The sequence below is a fragment of the Musca domestica genome, unplaced genomic scaffold, assembly GCF_030504385.1.
Source record: "Musca domestica strain aabys unplaced genomic scaffold, Musca_domestica.polishedcontigs.V.1.1 4, whole genome shotgun sequence".
Lineage (NCBI taxonomy): Eukaryota > Metazoa > Arthropoda > Insecta > Diptera > Muscidae > Musca > Musca domestica.
In genome coordinates, this window is record NW_026712328.1 from 10,069,562 (window position 1) to 10,088,393 (window position 18,832).

The window sequence follows — 18,832 nt, forward strand, 5'->3', positions numbered from 1 at the left end:
ATGTTGATCAGGTAAAATCTCAGTGTCACAAGTCTCATGTTATAGCCATGTCTATGTAAAGACAAAAATTTTAAAATCGCAGTCAAAGGATTTTAAGTAAATGCTTCTAAGTTTCGCATTGAGACCTCTCACGTTTTTATATATTTTATAAAAACAACAATAACGGGATTAAGCCTGATCATTTTGCAACAACAAAATACACTGGCATCCCGAACAAACACGCCAACACTGTTCTATTAATAGACAGGGCACGGTCGACGAAAAGTTTTTTTTTGTAACAGACAATACATATATATATATATATATATATATATATATATATATATATATATATATATATATATATATATATATATATATATATATATATATATATATATATATATATATATATATATATATATATATATATATATATATATATATATATATATATATCCCTGATTAACATAGTTCTGCCAAAGATTTTTTTTGGATTTGGGATGAAGTAAAAGTCACTGGGAGCTTAATCAGGAGAATACGGTGGGTGTTCAAGCAAGCAAGAATCGAATTTGTACATTTAATTGATCTAGAAGGTTGTAAAAGAACTCTGAATTCATTGCAGATATTCAATCAATAAAATAACTTTGAATTTCCAAAAAAAAAAACGTTGTTTCCGATTGAATTTTTTTGCCTTCTTTGGGGCACTGTTCTTTTGTCTCTGGAGTATATTGGTGGATCCATGTGTCATCTACAGTTATGAAACGACGCTTAAAATCCATTTTATTTCGCTTGAAACGATCCAAACAAGTATGAGAAATGTTCATTCTTATGCGTTTTTGATCGACTGTTAACGAATGCGGCACCCATATTGCAGAAAGCTTCTTCACCTGTAGTTCCACATGCAAAATTAAATGGACACGATAATTTGAGATGTCCATGATATTAGCAATTTCACGCACTTTTATTCGTAGATCATTTAATGCCATATCAATTCTACAATTTCTGTTGTTGTTGCTGTTTTTGGACGTTCACTACGTTGTTTACCTATAATGATTGTACGACCACGTTTAAATTATGCAACCCGATTTTTTATGTTGCATATGAAGGAGTACTTTCTCCTAACACATTCCATATCATTATAAAGTTCCTGTCCCGATAAACGTTTTTATGTAAATATTTAATGACAGCACGCATTTCTAATTTTTTGACTGTAAAAAATGGCGGATGCGCCTTTTTTGAACACCTGTTGCCAGATCGAAATAAAATTTAACATGTGTTCATAACAGAGATGGAAGTTTCAAAAACACTTAAATTTTTCTGTTATACCGCGCTTTTTTTTTGCTGGGCTAAGAAGTTTTCCATGGTAGAATCAAAAAGGTAAAGTCATTTAATATAAGCATTCCCATCATTGCATTTTCTATAACTGAGCTTGTCAAAACAATCTTTCATATGAACTGTCACAACAAAACCAAGAGTTATTTATTCAGAGTGGTTAACGGTATAACGTAACCCAACATGTGTCACATAAATTAAGTATTTTCACCGAAGGTCGGCCTTTTTATCATGATTAAAACAAGATACATTTTTTTAAGAAGAAACCCGTATTTTCTGTAACATAGGGTCCTGAAGATTCCCAAATTCCTGTCCATTTTAAAACTTTGATTCGCGTAGCCTGTTTTGGACTTGCTGTAGCGGGTAAAACTCAGGGACAGAATGACAGCAACCTAAACCATTATTATGTTAAGAAAAACTTGTGTCCGACAAATTCCAGAGGAGAAGATTTCAAGTCTCTTTCGAAGGCCGGCTACTTAAACGGAGTATATTGTGTGCATACATTTATATAAGTGTATTGATTAACTAGTTCTAAATAAATTCTATTATTTACACCAATTCTCGGTCAGATGTGAAAAGGGACAATATCGACCCAATCCTTTCAGTACCTCCAATTATCTTTAAATTTCGTACATCACAATATTTCTACTAACAAAAAATCGAATATGAAGAATGGACAACTCCTGCTGGTAACTCCCATAAAAGGCAAATTGAACGGCACACCCTCAAATTTCCATCAATACAGGAATTATTTGCTCATCCCAGTACGTCTGCATATTATCTGATGTAAAGATGGGACGCAGCTCCGTTTTGAAAATTGTACGATTCGTGTCTCAAAAATTATAAGAGTCAAATGCTTGAGACCGTCATTTACGGTCTTCTTCGATTTTGGGAACAATAACAAAAATTATTTCGTCTAAAATTAATTTTTTTGCAAGAAAACATTTTTCTCATATTTTCGAATTCAAAATTTACATTTTAATTTTGTTTTATTTGAATCTATAGTTGTCAAAATCATTTTGACAGACGTTGTCAAATGTACAATTTTGAAAAAAATTGTAAACACATGACTGCATGACTTTACCTTCTAAATTCTACCATGAAGTTTCCGAACTGTCTCCGTATATCACTGAGCTCTTTTCACAGATGAAATGAAAATAAACCTTTTTGGATCAGTGAAAGAAGATTGGCTTGGCTCAAACTTCGTTGTGAATTTAAGGACAGGGCTATACAATTCATTTTGTTGAGGGGATAATGGATTCAAAATATTACATTGAAATTCTAAAACCACCAATGCACTGTGGGTAAAAAGCATGATTTTTTGGCATAAAGTCATTTTTTTTTTTTTTTTTGGTTTCATATTTTGAAATTTAACTGATTTCCTAAATGTAGATACCCATATTAGAAAAAAAAAATATTTAATATCAATGCGGGTGACAACCCTTTTTTGCTGACGAGCTTTTAAAGTCAGCTAAGTTCAAGTGCTTGTGTTTTAACAAAATTGAAAAAAGTTACAATGTGTAATTATGGAAAACGTTAGTGCAGGTATATAAAATTAAGACGAGATGCCCTTTTCGTCATGATTATATGTTGTAACTTGTGAATGGCAAAACATTGCAAAAAGGTATAAATCCCAAGTTATTAACAAAAGTGTGTTAATTTATGAGTAACTAGCCTCTTTTGTTCTATTTTGTGCCAACACGTGTTTTGCAGATAAACATGTGTTTGCCCATGAAGCGCTTATTGAAATTTGGAGCAGCAACAATCGCTCAGAAGATACACTTGTGAAATATGTGTTACAGAATATCAATAAGATCAGTTTAAATGAAGACCAAATGCGCTTGATATCAAAACAAGTTAAAGATTTTGTTAATTATATAAAAATGCATTTGCCAAAGTGCATCCGTAAACTAGAGCGATTTAAAACTAAACATTCAAAATGGCTTAGCAAAAGTATAATTATTGTAATGAATGAGCAGTATGTTTCCCCAAATCATCTTGGGAGAATAAAAATGTACACAAAAAAAATTTCACTTCAATAGCTTCATAAACAAAAAAGATGGATCAAATCGGCCAGATCGGCTATATAGCAGCTATATGAAATAGTGCCCCAAATCATATGAAAATTCGTAGGTCATCTTGGGGGCATAAAAAATGAATACAAACCAAATTTCAATACAATAGCTTTAAAATTAGAGTTTATGCCAAAATAAACGTAAAAAAAACCATAGTGCAATGGTAGGTTCCAGTATATGTGCATTATTTATATATATATTTGAAAAATTGAATTGGTTTTTCGCACATCCAACTTGCTATCAATGTAAATACCCTGCAGCACTTTTTTCAACCGGTTGACCAAATATTTAGTTATAAATGCATTATTCTAAAAATAACTACAAATTGGCTGGAAAGTCATCTGGAGATCAAAAAGCGAAGTAACCACTACTGGTTGATATTCAGACGACTTTTCAACCAATTTGTAGTTAGTTGAAGAACAATGCATTTATGGACTAACTTCCCTGAGGGACTTTTCGCAACTGGTTGATATTATCTTTAGTTTTAAATGTATTATTTTACAACTAACTACAAATTGGTTGAAAAGTCATCTGGAGATCAACCGCTTCAAACATCAAAACAAAAATAAATTGCAAAAACAAAATACATATAAGTTCTCTATCTCTCAAGAGATCACACCACAAAAAGCAAAAACCGTTAGAATTGCATTCCAGGAATAACAAAACACTTTGCTGAGCGATAAAAAGAAAAAATTAAGTCATTTATATTAAGATTTGAACAGATTAAAACGCGTAAGTTGTGGAAAGAAAAGTGAAATATAAAAAGGGTAACAAGTCCCATCTACGAAAATTAATTAAATCCCAAAGGGTGGAATATATAAATTTATTAAATACTGGAACGCCTTTGGGGGAAAGTGAAAAAAGTGTGGAGTTATCATAGAGGCTGAAAAGCGTAAAAAGGTATCAAGTGAAAATGTATTTATAGAAATAGAGAACGGTATACCAGAATATCCAGGCGATTATATAAACAAAAAGACTTTTTGAAACAGACATAGGCTATAAGAAGACGTGGACCTGCACAGACAATTTTCTGTATTAGGCTGTAGTATCCCTTTCGAACTGCAAAAACCAAATTTGAAACAATTCCGGTGAATAATGTCGCTAAAATCATCATAATACCGAATATCGGGGGGTACCGTTATATGGGGGCTATACGAAGACGTGGACCTACATGGCCGATTTACGAACTTAACTTGGCTACTGGAAAAATAAACATGTGTGCAAAATTTTAGCCATCTATCTGTACTCGTTCGAAAGATAGCGTGATTACAACAGACAGACGGACATCGCTAAATCGACTTAGAATTTTACGCTGAATTTCTGAAGTTTTTTGCCGAACGTTATAATTGACGTTAATATGGTCTAAAGGATTATCAAAATGTATTTGAATGCCTAATGGACACCTTGCGAACACAGAAGGAAGACCCATACAAAGAAGACCCGTCAAAAAAGTGTGCATTGAAAAAAACAGTAAAACAATTTTGTATAATTTTTGAAATATATATTTGTTTTAAAAATAGAATTGAATTCCAACAAGTAAAAAAGCAGTATGTTCGGCCGTGCCGAACTTTGAATACCCTACACCATTTGGAACGAATTCGGACATTTTCAAAAAAAAAATAAAATCCATTAAAAATTCTGTTAAAATCTTTAAAATACCTAACATCGGAAGGTGCCGATATATGGGTGGATACACGATATTGTGGACATATATAGACAATTCTTTTTCTGGCGGTAAAGTACTCACAAAGAACTCCTTGTGTAGAATTTCAGACGATTCCATTTAAAAATGTGGCTAAACTCATCAAAATACCGAATATCGGGGGTACCGTTATATGGGGTTTATATGATCTTCTGGACCTATAGAGACAATTCCGTTTTAGGGGGTAAAGTGCTCACAAAGAATTTCCCCCCGGGGGGGGGGGGGGGTGTAACGTTACATGGGGGCTGTACGATATCGTGGACCTATATAGATAATTCTCCGTCAAGGGATAAAGTACTCACAAAGAACTCCTTGTGTGGATTGTTATACAATTCCATTGAAAAATGTGGCTTAAATCATCAAAATACCAAATATCGAGGGGTACCGTTATATGGGGGATATACGATATCGTGGACCTATATAGATAATTCTATTTCGGGGGGTAAAGTGCTCACAAATAACTCCTCTTGTGGATTTTCAGACTATTCCATTAGAAAACCTGGCTAAAATGATCAAAATACCGAATATCGGGATGTACCGTTATATGGGGGCTATACGATATCGTGGACCTATATAGATAATTCTCTGCCAAGGATAAAGTACCCAGAGAGAACTTCTTGTGTGGATTCTCATACAATTTCATTGAAAAATTTGGCTAAAATCATCAAAATACCGGATATCGGGGGGTACCGTTATATGGGGGCTATAAGATATCGTGGGCCGATATAGCCCATCTTCGAACTTGACCTGCCTGAAGACAAAAGAGAGATCTGTGCAAAATTTTAGCTTTCTATCTTCATTCGTTTTGACTGTAGCGTGATTACAACAGACGGACGGACATGGCTAAATCGTCTTAGAATTTTACGCTGATCAAGAATATATATACTTTGTTGGGTCGATGAATTGCAAACGGAATGAGGAACTTCATGTACCCTCCATACGATGTATGGTGGAGGGTATAAAAAGGCAGGCCGAAATTCAGTTCAGTTTTAAAATGCAAATTAGATCTGTTTAAAAAAAAACGTTAAATTCATTAAAGTACTGTGTGAAATGTATTTACTGAGAACATGAAAAAATAAGTTAAAACACTTATATTAACAAATGCGGCTAAATCATCAAAAAACTGAATACCTCGATTTGCCGATATATGATATGGTCGCAACAGGAAAATGTGGATATGTTCTGTCACAGTAGGTAGAACACATTACGAATTCTAACTACTTATTTTCAAATAATTCCATTAGCAAATATGGCATAACGAACTTTAGGAGTAACATTGTGAAAGGTGATCAACTATAAATACTTTATTGGTCCTAACGTGACTACTTTGAGGATTTACAAACAGTATAAAGAAGCCAATTTAATAAAAGAGCAATATATATATATATATATATATATATATATATATATATATATATATATATATATATATATATAAATCAATTGTTGTTCGTTGGTAGTGGAATCACTTGAGAACGGCTGAACCGATTTGTATAATTTTTTATACAAACGTTCGCAATACCCCGAGTTAGGTTTAAAAAAAATATTGACCAAGCCTACTTTTACGCACACTATTTAGATTTATCTAAAATCCTTATATACTGTAGACTTTTCCTCCAATTCTAAGTATTTATTTGGGGGATGAGGAACTGACCACGGAACTGACTTTTTAATCTATATATAAACCAATTGTTGTTCGTTGGTAATTGAATCACTTGAGACCGGCTGGAACTATTTCAATATTTCTTTTTAATGTTCGTCCTAACCCGATTTAGGTTTTTATGCAAAGAAAAAGTGACCCAATTTTGCGCCCATTTTTTTTATTTATCTTAAATCCTAATATTTGCCAAAATCATGAAGATATCTGTTCCACAATTGGTATACGACGTAGCCTTGCCTCTCCCCCCCCCCAACCATACAACAGGGACAACAGGGAAACAGAAAAAATATATAATGATGTAGAAAGTGATGCAAAAAAAATTGTAAAAATACGAGTTGATGAAGAGAATTTTCAGCCGCAGAAAGCGCAATACGACAGTAAAAGCATAACTAAACCATCTAACGAAAGAAAAACAATATTCGGAAGTTTCGACATGGATATTGAATATACTGACTCGGCAGTATTCCAGAAGATAACTGAAAATGAGATATCTTGTTACTACGGTGTCGGCCAGAAAACACACAATGCTATATACATTAGTCAACTTGATCCATCGGACAAATTACGCCCTAAAATCGATATGGAAAACCAAAAGTTGTCTAGACAAACAATATACTGCGTAAATGATATGGAACTTGAGAATTATGAAGGCGACACAAATTTAGAAACAAAAAGAAGTTATGGTGGCGTACAAAATGATAACCTGTTTCTAGAACCAGATGACATGGTTCTTGAAAAGTCCATTAATCGTTATCACGTAATAGAAGAACCTGGAACGAAGAAAACTCTTGAACGAGAATTTGAAACAAGTACAACAACTTGTTTGAACGACTACACTAAAGGTCCACTCGAGATATGTGAACAAGTAAGATGAAATTAAATATATTTATTTTTTTTTTAATAAATCCGAACCATATATTTTAGAACACTTGTAGTAACCTAATTGACAAAGCAACGTCATCAGAAAATTATAGCCGAAATCAAAAGAAAACAAGAAGAACTCGGATTTTAAACGAAAGTATTGATTTTGAGCCGTCCGAGAACGGCAGATTAGTTGCAAATAAAACATTAGCAGAACGTTACACCAAAAATATAACTGATACACGTATCTTAGATGAAAGCATCAATGTCATCTTTCATGAGAAAGATGCAAATGAAAATGCTAATTCTCGTACTAAAGGAGATAATATGGTACATAATGACATTATGAATGAAATGAGCGCCAATAATGAATTAGATGTCTCAGCCCTATCGCTCTCGGGGTGCTCGACAAATTGTCGGTTAAAATATTCCGCGCACCTCTTCGGATCAGTCACCGTTACGTGGTTAAAAGTGACTGAGGTCCTATCATCCTTTTTTCCAGGGTTCGAGAGCGACTTAACCGTTACCCACAGCTTACTCATATCAGTTACAGGTTGCAGCACTTCAGATGGTCTTGCCACTTTTTCCTCTTATGCTCCTGTACCTACCGGTTGACTTCCACTGTCAAATCATTGATTCTAGGATCAGTGGGGTTGGTACGACGGAGATCATCACGTTCGTTTGCTAATCCCGCTGCCTCTGCTGGGAAATTTGGTCTTATCTCGGGTATTCGAACAGCAGGTATATAGCGAGCGGCTGCAGCTTTGATGATGTCAGACGAACTGGCCACACCTACTTTGAATAACCTCCACCTTTTGGAACGAATTAAAAAAATTTTCAAAAAAATAAAATGCTTAAAAAATTCTGTTAAAATTTTAAAAATACCAAATATAGCCGTCTATTGGGGTTTATACGACGTGGACCTACATAGGCATTGTTTGTCATAAGCCATTACCATATTCAAACTCGAAACTTGAAGTAAACAGTGAATAATGTAGCTAAAATCATCAAAATATCGTATATAAGGAGGTGCCGTTAAATTTGAGCTGTGCAAAGACCTGGACCAGCATAGACAATTTTCTGTCACAGGCTGTAGCATCCATTACGAACTTCAAATACCACATTTCAAACAATTTCGGTGGGTATTGTACCTAAAATCGTCAAAATACCGAATATGGGGAGGTACTGATATATGGGTTTATTTATTTATTCAAGTTTATTTCAAGTTTCCAATTTGAATATGGTAATGGCTTATGACAAACAATGCCTATGTATGTCCCATGGTTGTAGAATATAGGTAGACGCGTTGACACAGCTGCTGGGACAATGAACTGTCAAACCAATTTTGGAATTGAAAACGTTGAATGAAAAACTATTTAAATTTGTAAAAATGTCTGAAAAACGCGAAATTTACTAGCCTCCGAATGACGTAGTATAAGAAAACATATAAAAATCTACTTATATTTGAAAAAAGCTTTTAAATTTTGTTGACATATCAATGCTCCCTACCTGTGTACAAAATAGTTTGTACATACTTTTGAGTGCGGTTGAGGCGCTGGGAAAAACTAGCAATAAACAATCAATATTCAAAAATTACATATTTCCCAGCCGCCATAAAACACCACAGTGAACAATTCGGTGATCTTGTGCGCTGACGCATACGATAATGTGTGAGATAATAAAGGCTATGACCCACACGCACAGATATCAATGCGCTCAGTAGATGCACAAGACCACTTGAATGAAATGACAAGCAGCCCTACAATGTTCTCCATTCAGTATTAGAATAGATAAGAATAATTGTGTGGCTGCGATTAGGTTAAGATAGATTAGTTTCAGTAGTACTTAAGGAATATACTTTTAAATAAAAACCAGAATTGAAATAACACCTTAACGAAGCGGTCGTGTTTCTTTTCTCAGTGAACACAGAATAGAGTTGAGAGTCGAAGAGGGAGATTGGACTATATTCTTATCATTAAAAACATTGATCCTCCGAGCAGGATCCAAAACAGAATTGAATCTACAGCCTAACCATTCGGTTGGTTTTCTCTTCTCACTCAACCTGTATTCTTCTGCCATGGTATGTCCACGCCGTATAGACCCCAATATAACGGCTATATTCGGTATTTTTAAAATTTTAACAGAATTTTATAAGGATTTTATTTTTCAAAAATTTCCAAATTCGTTGCAAGTGGTGGAGGGTATTAAAAGTTCGGCCCGGCCGAACTTAGTGCTTTTTATACCCTCCACCATACTATGGAGGGTATATTAATTTTGGTCATTCCGTTTGAAACTCCTCGAAATACTCATGTCAGACCCAACAAATTATATATATTCTTGATCAGCGTAAAATTCTAAGACAATTTAGCCATGTCCGTCTGTCTGTCTGTGTGTCTGTCTATCTGTCTGTTGTAGTCACGCTATCTTTCGAATAAATTGAGATAGAAGGCTAAAATTTTGCACACATGTATATTTTGCCAATAGGCAGGTTAAGTTCGTAAATGGGCCATGTAGGTCCAAGTTATCATATAGCCCCCATATAACTGTACCTCCCGATATTCAGTATTTTGATGATTTTAGCGACATTATTCACCGGGATTGTTTCAAATTTGGTATTTGAAGTTCGTAATGGATACTTAATCCCAAGTCAAAAAATGAGCCATGTACGTTTACGTCTTCGTATAGCCCCCATATAAGGGTACCCCCCGATTTTCGGTATTTTGATGATTTAAGCGACATTATTTAGAGAAATCGTTCAAAATTTGGAATTTAAAGTTCGTAATGGATACTATGGCCTTAGACAGAAAATTTTCTGTGCAGGTCTACGTCTTCGAATAGCCCCCATATAACGGTACCCCCCATATTCGGTATTTTAATGATTTTAACTACATTATAAACAGATTTTTCTTCAAGTTTCACATTTAACTTATTGTAATAACTTATGACAAAATATGCCTATGCAGGCCCACGTCGTCGTATAAGCACTCGGTATTCTTAAGATTCTTTAACGGATTTTATTTATTGGAAATTGCCAAATTTGTACCACATGGTGGAGGGTATTAAAAGTTCGGCCCGGCCGAACTTACAGCTTTTTTACTTGCTTTTTACTGACTTTAAATCGGTTAAAAGTATCTGGTATCTACTTTCAAAGTAATGCAGGAATGGTCAATTGTCCACTAATTGTAAAATTCTAAGTCGATTTAGCCATGTCCGTCTGTCTGTCTGTCTGTTGTAATCACGCTATCTTTCGATCGAATTAAGATAGAAGGCTAAAATTTTGCACACGTGTTTATTTTTCCAGTAGGCAGGTTATGTTCGTAAATGGGCGATGTAGGTCCACGTTTTCATATAGCACCCATATATAAGTACCTCCCGATATTCGGTATTTTGATGATTTTAGCGACATTATTCACCGGAATCGTTTCAACTTTGGTATTTGAAGTTCGAAAAGGATACTACATCCTATGACAGAAAATTGTCTGTGCAGGTCTACGTCTTCGTATAACCCCCATACAACGGTACCTCCCGATATTCGGTATATTGATGATTTTAGCGACATTATTTACCGGAATTGTTTCAAATTTGGTATTTGAAGTTCGAAATGGATACTACAGCCTAAGTCGGAAAATTGTCTGTGCAGGTCTACGTCTTCGTATAGCCCCCATATAATGGTACCTCCCTATATTCGGCATTTTGATGATTTTAGCGACAATATTCACCGGAATTGTTTCAACTTTGGTATTTGAAGTTCGAAATGGATACTACAGCGTATGATAAAATATTATCTGTGCAGGTCCACGTCTTCGTATAATCCCCATACAACGGTACCTTCCGATATTCGGTATTTTGATGATTTTAGCGACACTATTCACCGGAATTGTTTCAAATTTGGTATTTGAAGTTCAAAATGGATACTACAGTCTTAGTCAGAAAATAGTCTGTGCACGTCCACGTCTTCGTATAGCCCCCATATAACGGTACCTCCCACAATTTTGATGATTTTAGCATCATTATTTACCGGAATTGTTTCAAATTACGTATTAAGAGTTCGTAATAGGAACTACAGTCTGTGACAGAAAATTGTCTATGCATAGGCGCCATATATATCAGTACCTCCCTATATTCGGAATTTTGACGAGTTAAGGTACAATACCCACCGAAATTGTTTGAGATGTCGTATTTGACGCTCGTAATGGATGCTATAACCTGTGACAGAAAATTGTCTTTGCTGGTCCAGGTCTTCGCACAGCTCCGATACAACGGTACCTCCCTATATACGATATTTTGATGATTTTATCTACATTAGTCACCGTTTATTTCAAGTTTCGAATTTGAATATGGTAATGGCTTATGACATACAAGGCCTATGTAGGTCCACGTCGTATAGACCCCTATATAACGGCTATATTCGGTATTTTTAAAACTTTAACAGAATTTTTTAAAGATTTTATTTTTTAAAAAATTCCAAATTATTTCCAAATGGTGGAGGGCATTCAAAGTTCGGTCCGGCCGAACTTACTGCTTTTTAACTTGTTTTAAACTAATTTAAACTTAGTTTTAAACCAATTTATTTCCCCGCATGGTACATTGTTTTTATACCCTCCACCATGCATGCATTATTGAGGGTATACTAAGTTCGTCATTCCGTTTGTAACTCATCGAAATAATCATTTTAGACCCAACAAAGTATATATATTCTTGATCAGCGTAAGATTCTAAGACGATGTAGCCCTATCCGTCCGTCTGTTGTAATCACGCTACAGTCAAAACGAATGAAGATAGAAAGCTAAAATTTTGCACAGATCTCTCTTTTGTCTGCAGGCAGGTCAAGTTCGAAGATATCGGCCCACGATATCTTATAGCCCCCATATAACGGTACCCCCCGATATCCGGTATTTTGATGATTTTAGCCAAAATTTTCAATGAAATTGTATGAGAATCCACACAAGAGAATCCACTACAATCATCACCACCCACAAATAGCAACAACACCATCATCAAACATCATCACCACCCACTAACAACACATTACACTCATCACAATATCACCTAAAACCAATAACTGCAACAACTTTACCAAAAACAACAAACATCACCTACAACCATCCTAACTATTTATTAACAATATTATTTCTTTATTATACTTACCCATTTATTTTAATATTATAAAAATTAATTTCTTTATTATAATTTTCTTTCGTCAATTTATTTTCTTTAATTTAATCATAATTATTTTCAATTCAATTCACTCTTCTGAACATATAATTAGTTACTTACATTATTTTTATATTAATTTATAAAAATCAATTATTGTACGTATACTAATTACCATGAGTGTAGCCAAAAATACCAACTTCAGTGGTCTTTGGGAAGCAGTTGTAAAATCTGTTAAATATCACTTGAAAAGAATTACAAATTATAGAAATCTAACCTTTGAAGAATTAACAACTCTTTTATGCCAAATTGAAAGTTGTCTCAATTCTAGCCCACTTTGCCCATTATCTTCTGATCCGTCAAATTTTGAAGCTATTGCTCCAGCGCATTTTCTTATAGGTGAGCCTACAAATAGCTTACAAGAAGAAACGCTTTTGGATTCTAATATCAATAACCTAACCCGTTGGAAAACTATTGAAAAAATAAAGCAACACTTTTGGAAAAGATGTCAAAACGAATACCTAAATAGCCTTCAAGCTCGTCCAAAATGGCTCAGAACGGATCCTAAAATTGGAGATTTGGTACTTGTCACTGATGAAAAATGTGGACCTGGACAATGGATAATTGGCCGTATTGAAAATACACATCCAGGACCTTATGGACATACAAGGGTGGTATCTGTTCTTATAAAAAACAAACTTGTTAAACGACCAATTTCTAAAATCAGTTTACTTCCAGATAATTCACCTCATTCTGACCCTGATATGGACGATACCGCAAAACAACTTTAAATAGTTTACATGTCATTTTCTTGGATGTATGGTTGCTAATATGCTGACTACACTACCACGCTGTGAGTCGGAGCATAGCGGAGGTTTCTACCTCGACTAAAATACTCCCATCGGTAGTTCATCATATCATAGTAACCCGCATTCAAGCACATTCGTCCTTCAGGGGGGAGAATGTTAATAAAAACCTCATCAACCCACTACAATCATCACCATCCACAAATAGCAACAACACCATCATCATCAACAAACATCATCACCACCCACTAACAACACATTACACATTTATCACCTAAAACCAATAACTGCAACAACTTTACCAAAAACAACAAACATCACCAACAATCATCCTAACTATTTATTAACAATATTATTTCTTTATTATACTTACCCATTTATTTTAATATTATTTATAAAAATTAATTTCTTTATTATAATTTTCTTTCGTCAATTTATTTTCTTTACTTTTATCATAATTATTTTCAATTCAATTTACACTTCTGAACATATAATTAGTTACTTACATTATTTTTATATTAAATTATAAAAATCAATTATTGTGCGTATACTAATTATCATGAGTGTAGCCAAAAATACCTTTGGTGACCACTCATTTGCCGATTCCCTTTTCTTCTTTTCAACAACAACAACAACACATCGATTACTGATCAGTTGTGTTGTTATGATGGTCGCTTTGATGCTTGCTTGTGCGTCGCGACCCCCTCTCCTACATGCTTTGTTATTCTTATTGCTTAATAACAATGGGAATGCAGAATAGAAGAAGGCAAACGAGATGGTACACAACCAACTACACATGTATGCATACATATTTATGTGTGACCGATGCATGCCTAAGCCTTTCTTGTTACAAAATAAATATGTAAAAGAAATGGAATTAGCATGATTGGCCTAGGTAGTGCTAATATGCAAAAGAAGATAAATGTATATAAATGCAAAACAGCTGTTGCATATTATGTACATTTTTCGTTTGGTGATTTTTGGCTACCAAACAAAGTAGTTTAAGTTGACTCGCTCTCTTTTTAATTGGACAGCCGAGCGATCAACAGCTAAGTACTTTTGCTTAAACACCAGTAACCTTTACAAAATACTTTTAAATAAATAAATCAATTCTGTGCAACCCTTGTTTACTTGAAAGAAAATTACTTTGTTTTCTTTTTTACTTTGCATAATTAAACAAGGGAAAATAACTCAACAGTCCGTCTGTTGTAATCACGCTACAGTCTAAACGAATTAAGAAAGGAAGCTAACATTTTTCACAGATCTCTCTTTTGTCTGCAGGCAGTTCAAGTTCGAAGATGGGCTCGGTCCACGATATCGTATATCCCCTATATAACGGTACCCCTCGATATTCGGTATTTTGCTGATTTTAGCCACATTTTTCAACGGAATGGTCCAAAATTGTACACAAAGTGTTCTTTGTGAGGACTTTACCCCCCGACAGAGAATTTTCTATATAGGTTAACGATATCGTATATCCCCCATATAAAGGTAACCCCCGATATTCGGTATTTTGATGATTTTAGCCACATTTTCCAATGGAATTATCTGAAAATCCACACAAGGAGTTCCTTGTGAACACTTGACACCCAGACATAGATTTGTCTTTATAGGTCCACAATATCGTATATTCCCCCATATATCGGCACCTATATTAGATATTTAAAGAGTTTAAAAAAATTTTTAATGGATTTTATTTTTTTGAAAATTTTCTAATTCGTTCCAAATGGTGAAGGGTAGAAATTGGTCCGATTTTCTAAACGTTTTTTTTTTTTCGATTTTCTGCACATTTTCCTGCGTTTTAAGCGAAAAAAACTCGAAAAGTATCCAAACGGAGAGTAGACTGTATATTGCTCCGGCAAATTCTCTTTCACATGAAAACGAATTGTAGTTGTTGTTGTGATCATTCGTTTCAAGCAGTGTAGCCATTAGCATATTTGCAGCTAAATTTAGCATTTATTTTTTGTATTTAGCCGCAAAATTTTCATTTAGCATTTTTCTTAGCTTTGAAATTATTACTTTAGCATTTCTTTGTCCAAAATTTTTCTTATATTTTAGTACTTCCTTATAAATCCAATTTTTTCTAAAATCTAAAAAATTAAATTACATGCACATTTTGAACGAAATTACTATTTTAGAAAGCAATGGCAAAAGCTGAGTACATATGAATGGGCAAACATAAAATCAACCATTCATTTTTGGATATGTGTATAAGAAGAAATGTTTTAAATGAGAACCCGTTCAAAGAAGTGTCTTCTTTTGTTATGTAGTGTCTAGTTTTATCATTTAGTAACGCAGAAGTTGGAGGAGTTTTCAGTGGCATTAATCTTATAAAAGCAGAAATTAGAAATAGAATGATATTATACACTATGAATAATTTGCATTAGATGCGGATTGAAAAGGTTAAATAAGGTTGCAAAAGTTTCAAGATTACAAACGATCTCATTCTAATCATCATTCGGTCTCTAATTTTCATGTAGCAGGACTTAATACATTTTAAGCATATTAAATTTAAAAACAGATGTTGGACCTTACTGGTCCTCCTTCTGAATAAACTTCATGGATCTGGAACCAATTTTTATTTTTCAAAAACCTTTCGTCTTTAGAAAAATTTTATGGTTTGAAAGGAAGCAATGCACATTCTTATAGAATTTGTCCTATATCAAAGCTTAAGAAAAGAGAGTCATGCTAATGTCTATTCAGAATAATGAATTAAGGTTTCTCTATATGAATTGTTGTAAAAAAGATCAGAAGTGCGCCATTCGTGTATTTCCTAATGCGCCTTCAACATTTAGGTGGAATAGAAATATTAGCATTTTTCCCAAAATCCACTCCAAAATCCCCATCCAAAGTGCTTGGCAGGGCCGATACCAAACCCCACTTAAAATTTCCTAAGGATCGGACGATAATTATGACGTATCAGAAAACTTTCAGTTTTTGGTCCATTTGAACCCCATATATTTTGCGATCATCTCCAAATTCATCAGGCTTCTATTCTGACATTAATCCCACCTCCATTCATCATTTCGTGAGGATCGGGCCATAAATGTGGCCTGTATATAATATTATAGTGTTGTAAGGAGGAAAATTATTACAAAATGTAAAATTCAATATTGTAAGTCAATATGAAAATATCTCATGCGACAAAAATGGGACAAAATGGAAAAAAGAAAGTATCACAAAATCAATATTATCATCTTTATTGGAATCTTTTCATGCGTTTTTGTCTAGATTTTTTTCTTTCCCATCAAGAGTGCATTCTGAATTGACAAGATTTGTCAAAATCAGTCCAGCTATTTTTGTGATGTAAGCATTCTAGCGAATATATGTAGCTATATATATCTGATATCTTCCCTATCAACGTCTACGTAACGGTCAGAATTAACCTTTTCGTCTATTTTTAATTTTACCGGATTTAGAATATTCGCTGTTTAATGGGAATTGTTTTAAACACAAAACTTATGGTCTATTTCACCCGCTCAATATTATCCGATGACAATCCAAATTGTAGCCCCATGCTAAATTCCGCGGCGATTGGTTTATAATTGTGACCTGTAGCGTGATTGCAAATTAACATAGCTATATCGGCTCTGCTCAGCGAGATGAAAGATCAATATATACTTTCCTATGTGGGAACCCAACATTTCAAAGTGTTACATAATTTCTGGCCCAATCAAACTTATAATACCCCCAACACATAGTGTTGTTTATATTAAGCATTATTTTTTGGTATTTTAATTTTTTTGTTTGGCATTTTTAGCATTATTTTTATGCTGTTTTAGCAGCAACACTATTTTAAATCTGGTCACACTGGTTTCAAGATCACAACAACTACAAAGCGTAAAGCAAAAATGATATTTTTTATTGTTGTTGTGAACTGTTTGATTTCGTTGTAAAAAAATGTGCGTTTTTATTGTTGTTGTAATGTTCATGCAATGTAAATCAGCCTTTTATCTTTCGTTCTAAGAAATTATGATGGAAAAAAATTCAAAAACAACTGCAAACTTGCTCCACTTGAGTTGTATTAAAGTGTTTTACAAAAATGTTCAAAAAGAGATTTTAAATTCTCTAGAAGGTGTTTCAAATAGAATTATTTATTACAGGCAAGATAAAATAAAAACCATAAAAAATATCGTTTTTGTTTGTTACATTCAATTTCAAATGTTGTTTTTTTCTTGTTTTATAGAGATGCACTGTATATTAGTTCCTATATGTATGTTTCAAAAATAATAATTATAAGATATATAAGATGTAAATGTATTATAGATGTAATATTTAAAATACTTTTTTAATGAATTCTCAAATAAATTGTTTGTTTTTTAAATAAACATGTGTTTTTTAATTTCTAACTGGTGTGACGATTTTTTAGATGTTTCTTCAGAATTCTAACCTATTTCTTTCAGAAAATCGGTATTTTTTTCCGAATTCTGAGCGTTTTTTTTAGAAAATTGGAATTTTATTCCGAATTTTCTTACGAATTCTGGACGATTTCTTTTAGAAAATCTGAATATTTCGCTGAATTTCTTTCCGAATTCTGACCGATTTTTTTCCGAAAATCTAATTTTTTCTCCTATTTGTCCAAGAATTTTCACCGAATCTGGACCGATTACGTCCAGAATATTTTTTAAATTTGTTTAAAATTCGGTATTTGAAATTCGTAATGGATACTACAGCCTAAGACAGAAAATTGTCAGTGAAGGTCCATGTCTTCGTATAGCCCCCATATAACGGTACCTCCCGTTATCCGGTATTTTGATGATTTTAGCGATATTATTCATAGTTTCAAATTTGGTATTTAAAGTTTGTAATTGATACTACAGCCTAAGACAGAAAATTGACTGTGCAGGTTCACGTCTTCATATAGCCCCACATAACGGCACCTCCCGATGTTCGGTGTTTTGATGATTTTAGCGACATTATTCACCGGAATTGTTTCAAATTTTGGTATTTGAAGTTCGTAATGTGTACTTCAACCTATGACAGAAAATTGTCTGTGCAGGTCAACGATTTGGTATCGCCCCCATATATGGTATTCGGTATTTTGATAATTTTACATTATTCACCGAAGTTATTTTTAAGTTTCGCATTGGAATGCTGTAATGGCTTATGGCAAAAGTTGCCTAAGCAAGTGCACGTCGTCGTATAGACCCTAATATAACGGCTACATTAGGTATTTTTAAGATTTAAACATATTTTTTAACGGATTTTATTCGTTCCTATGGTGGAGGATATTCAATATTCGGCCCGGCCGAACTTACGG

The 18,832-nt window shown here is 33.8% G+C and overlaps 1 protein-coding gene across 1 annotated transcript; it reads left to right on the plus strand.

Moving 5' to 3' along the window:
• Window positions 1-7,021: 7,021 nt before the first annotated feature.
• Window positions 7,022-16,882, plus strand: LOC131804178 (uncharacterized). The gene is made up of 3 exons (XM_059126662.1): window positions 7,022-7,616; window positions 7,676-8,013; window positions 16,825-16,882. Exons 1-3 carry the CDS (start codon window positions 7,185-7,187, stop codon window positions 16,880-16,882), a joined length of 828 nt encoding a protein of 275 aa, XP_058982645.1. The 5' UTR covers window positions 7,022-7,184.
• The last annotated feature ends 1,950 nt before the right edge of the window (window positions 16,883-18,832 follow it).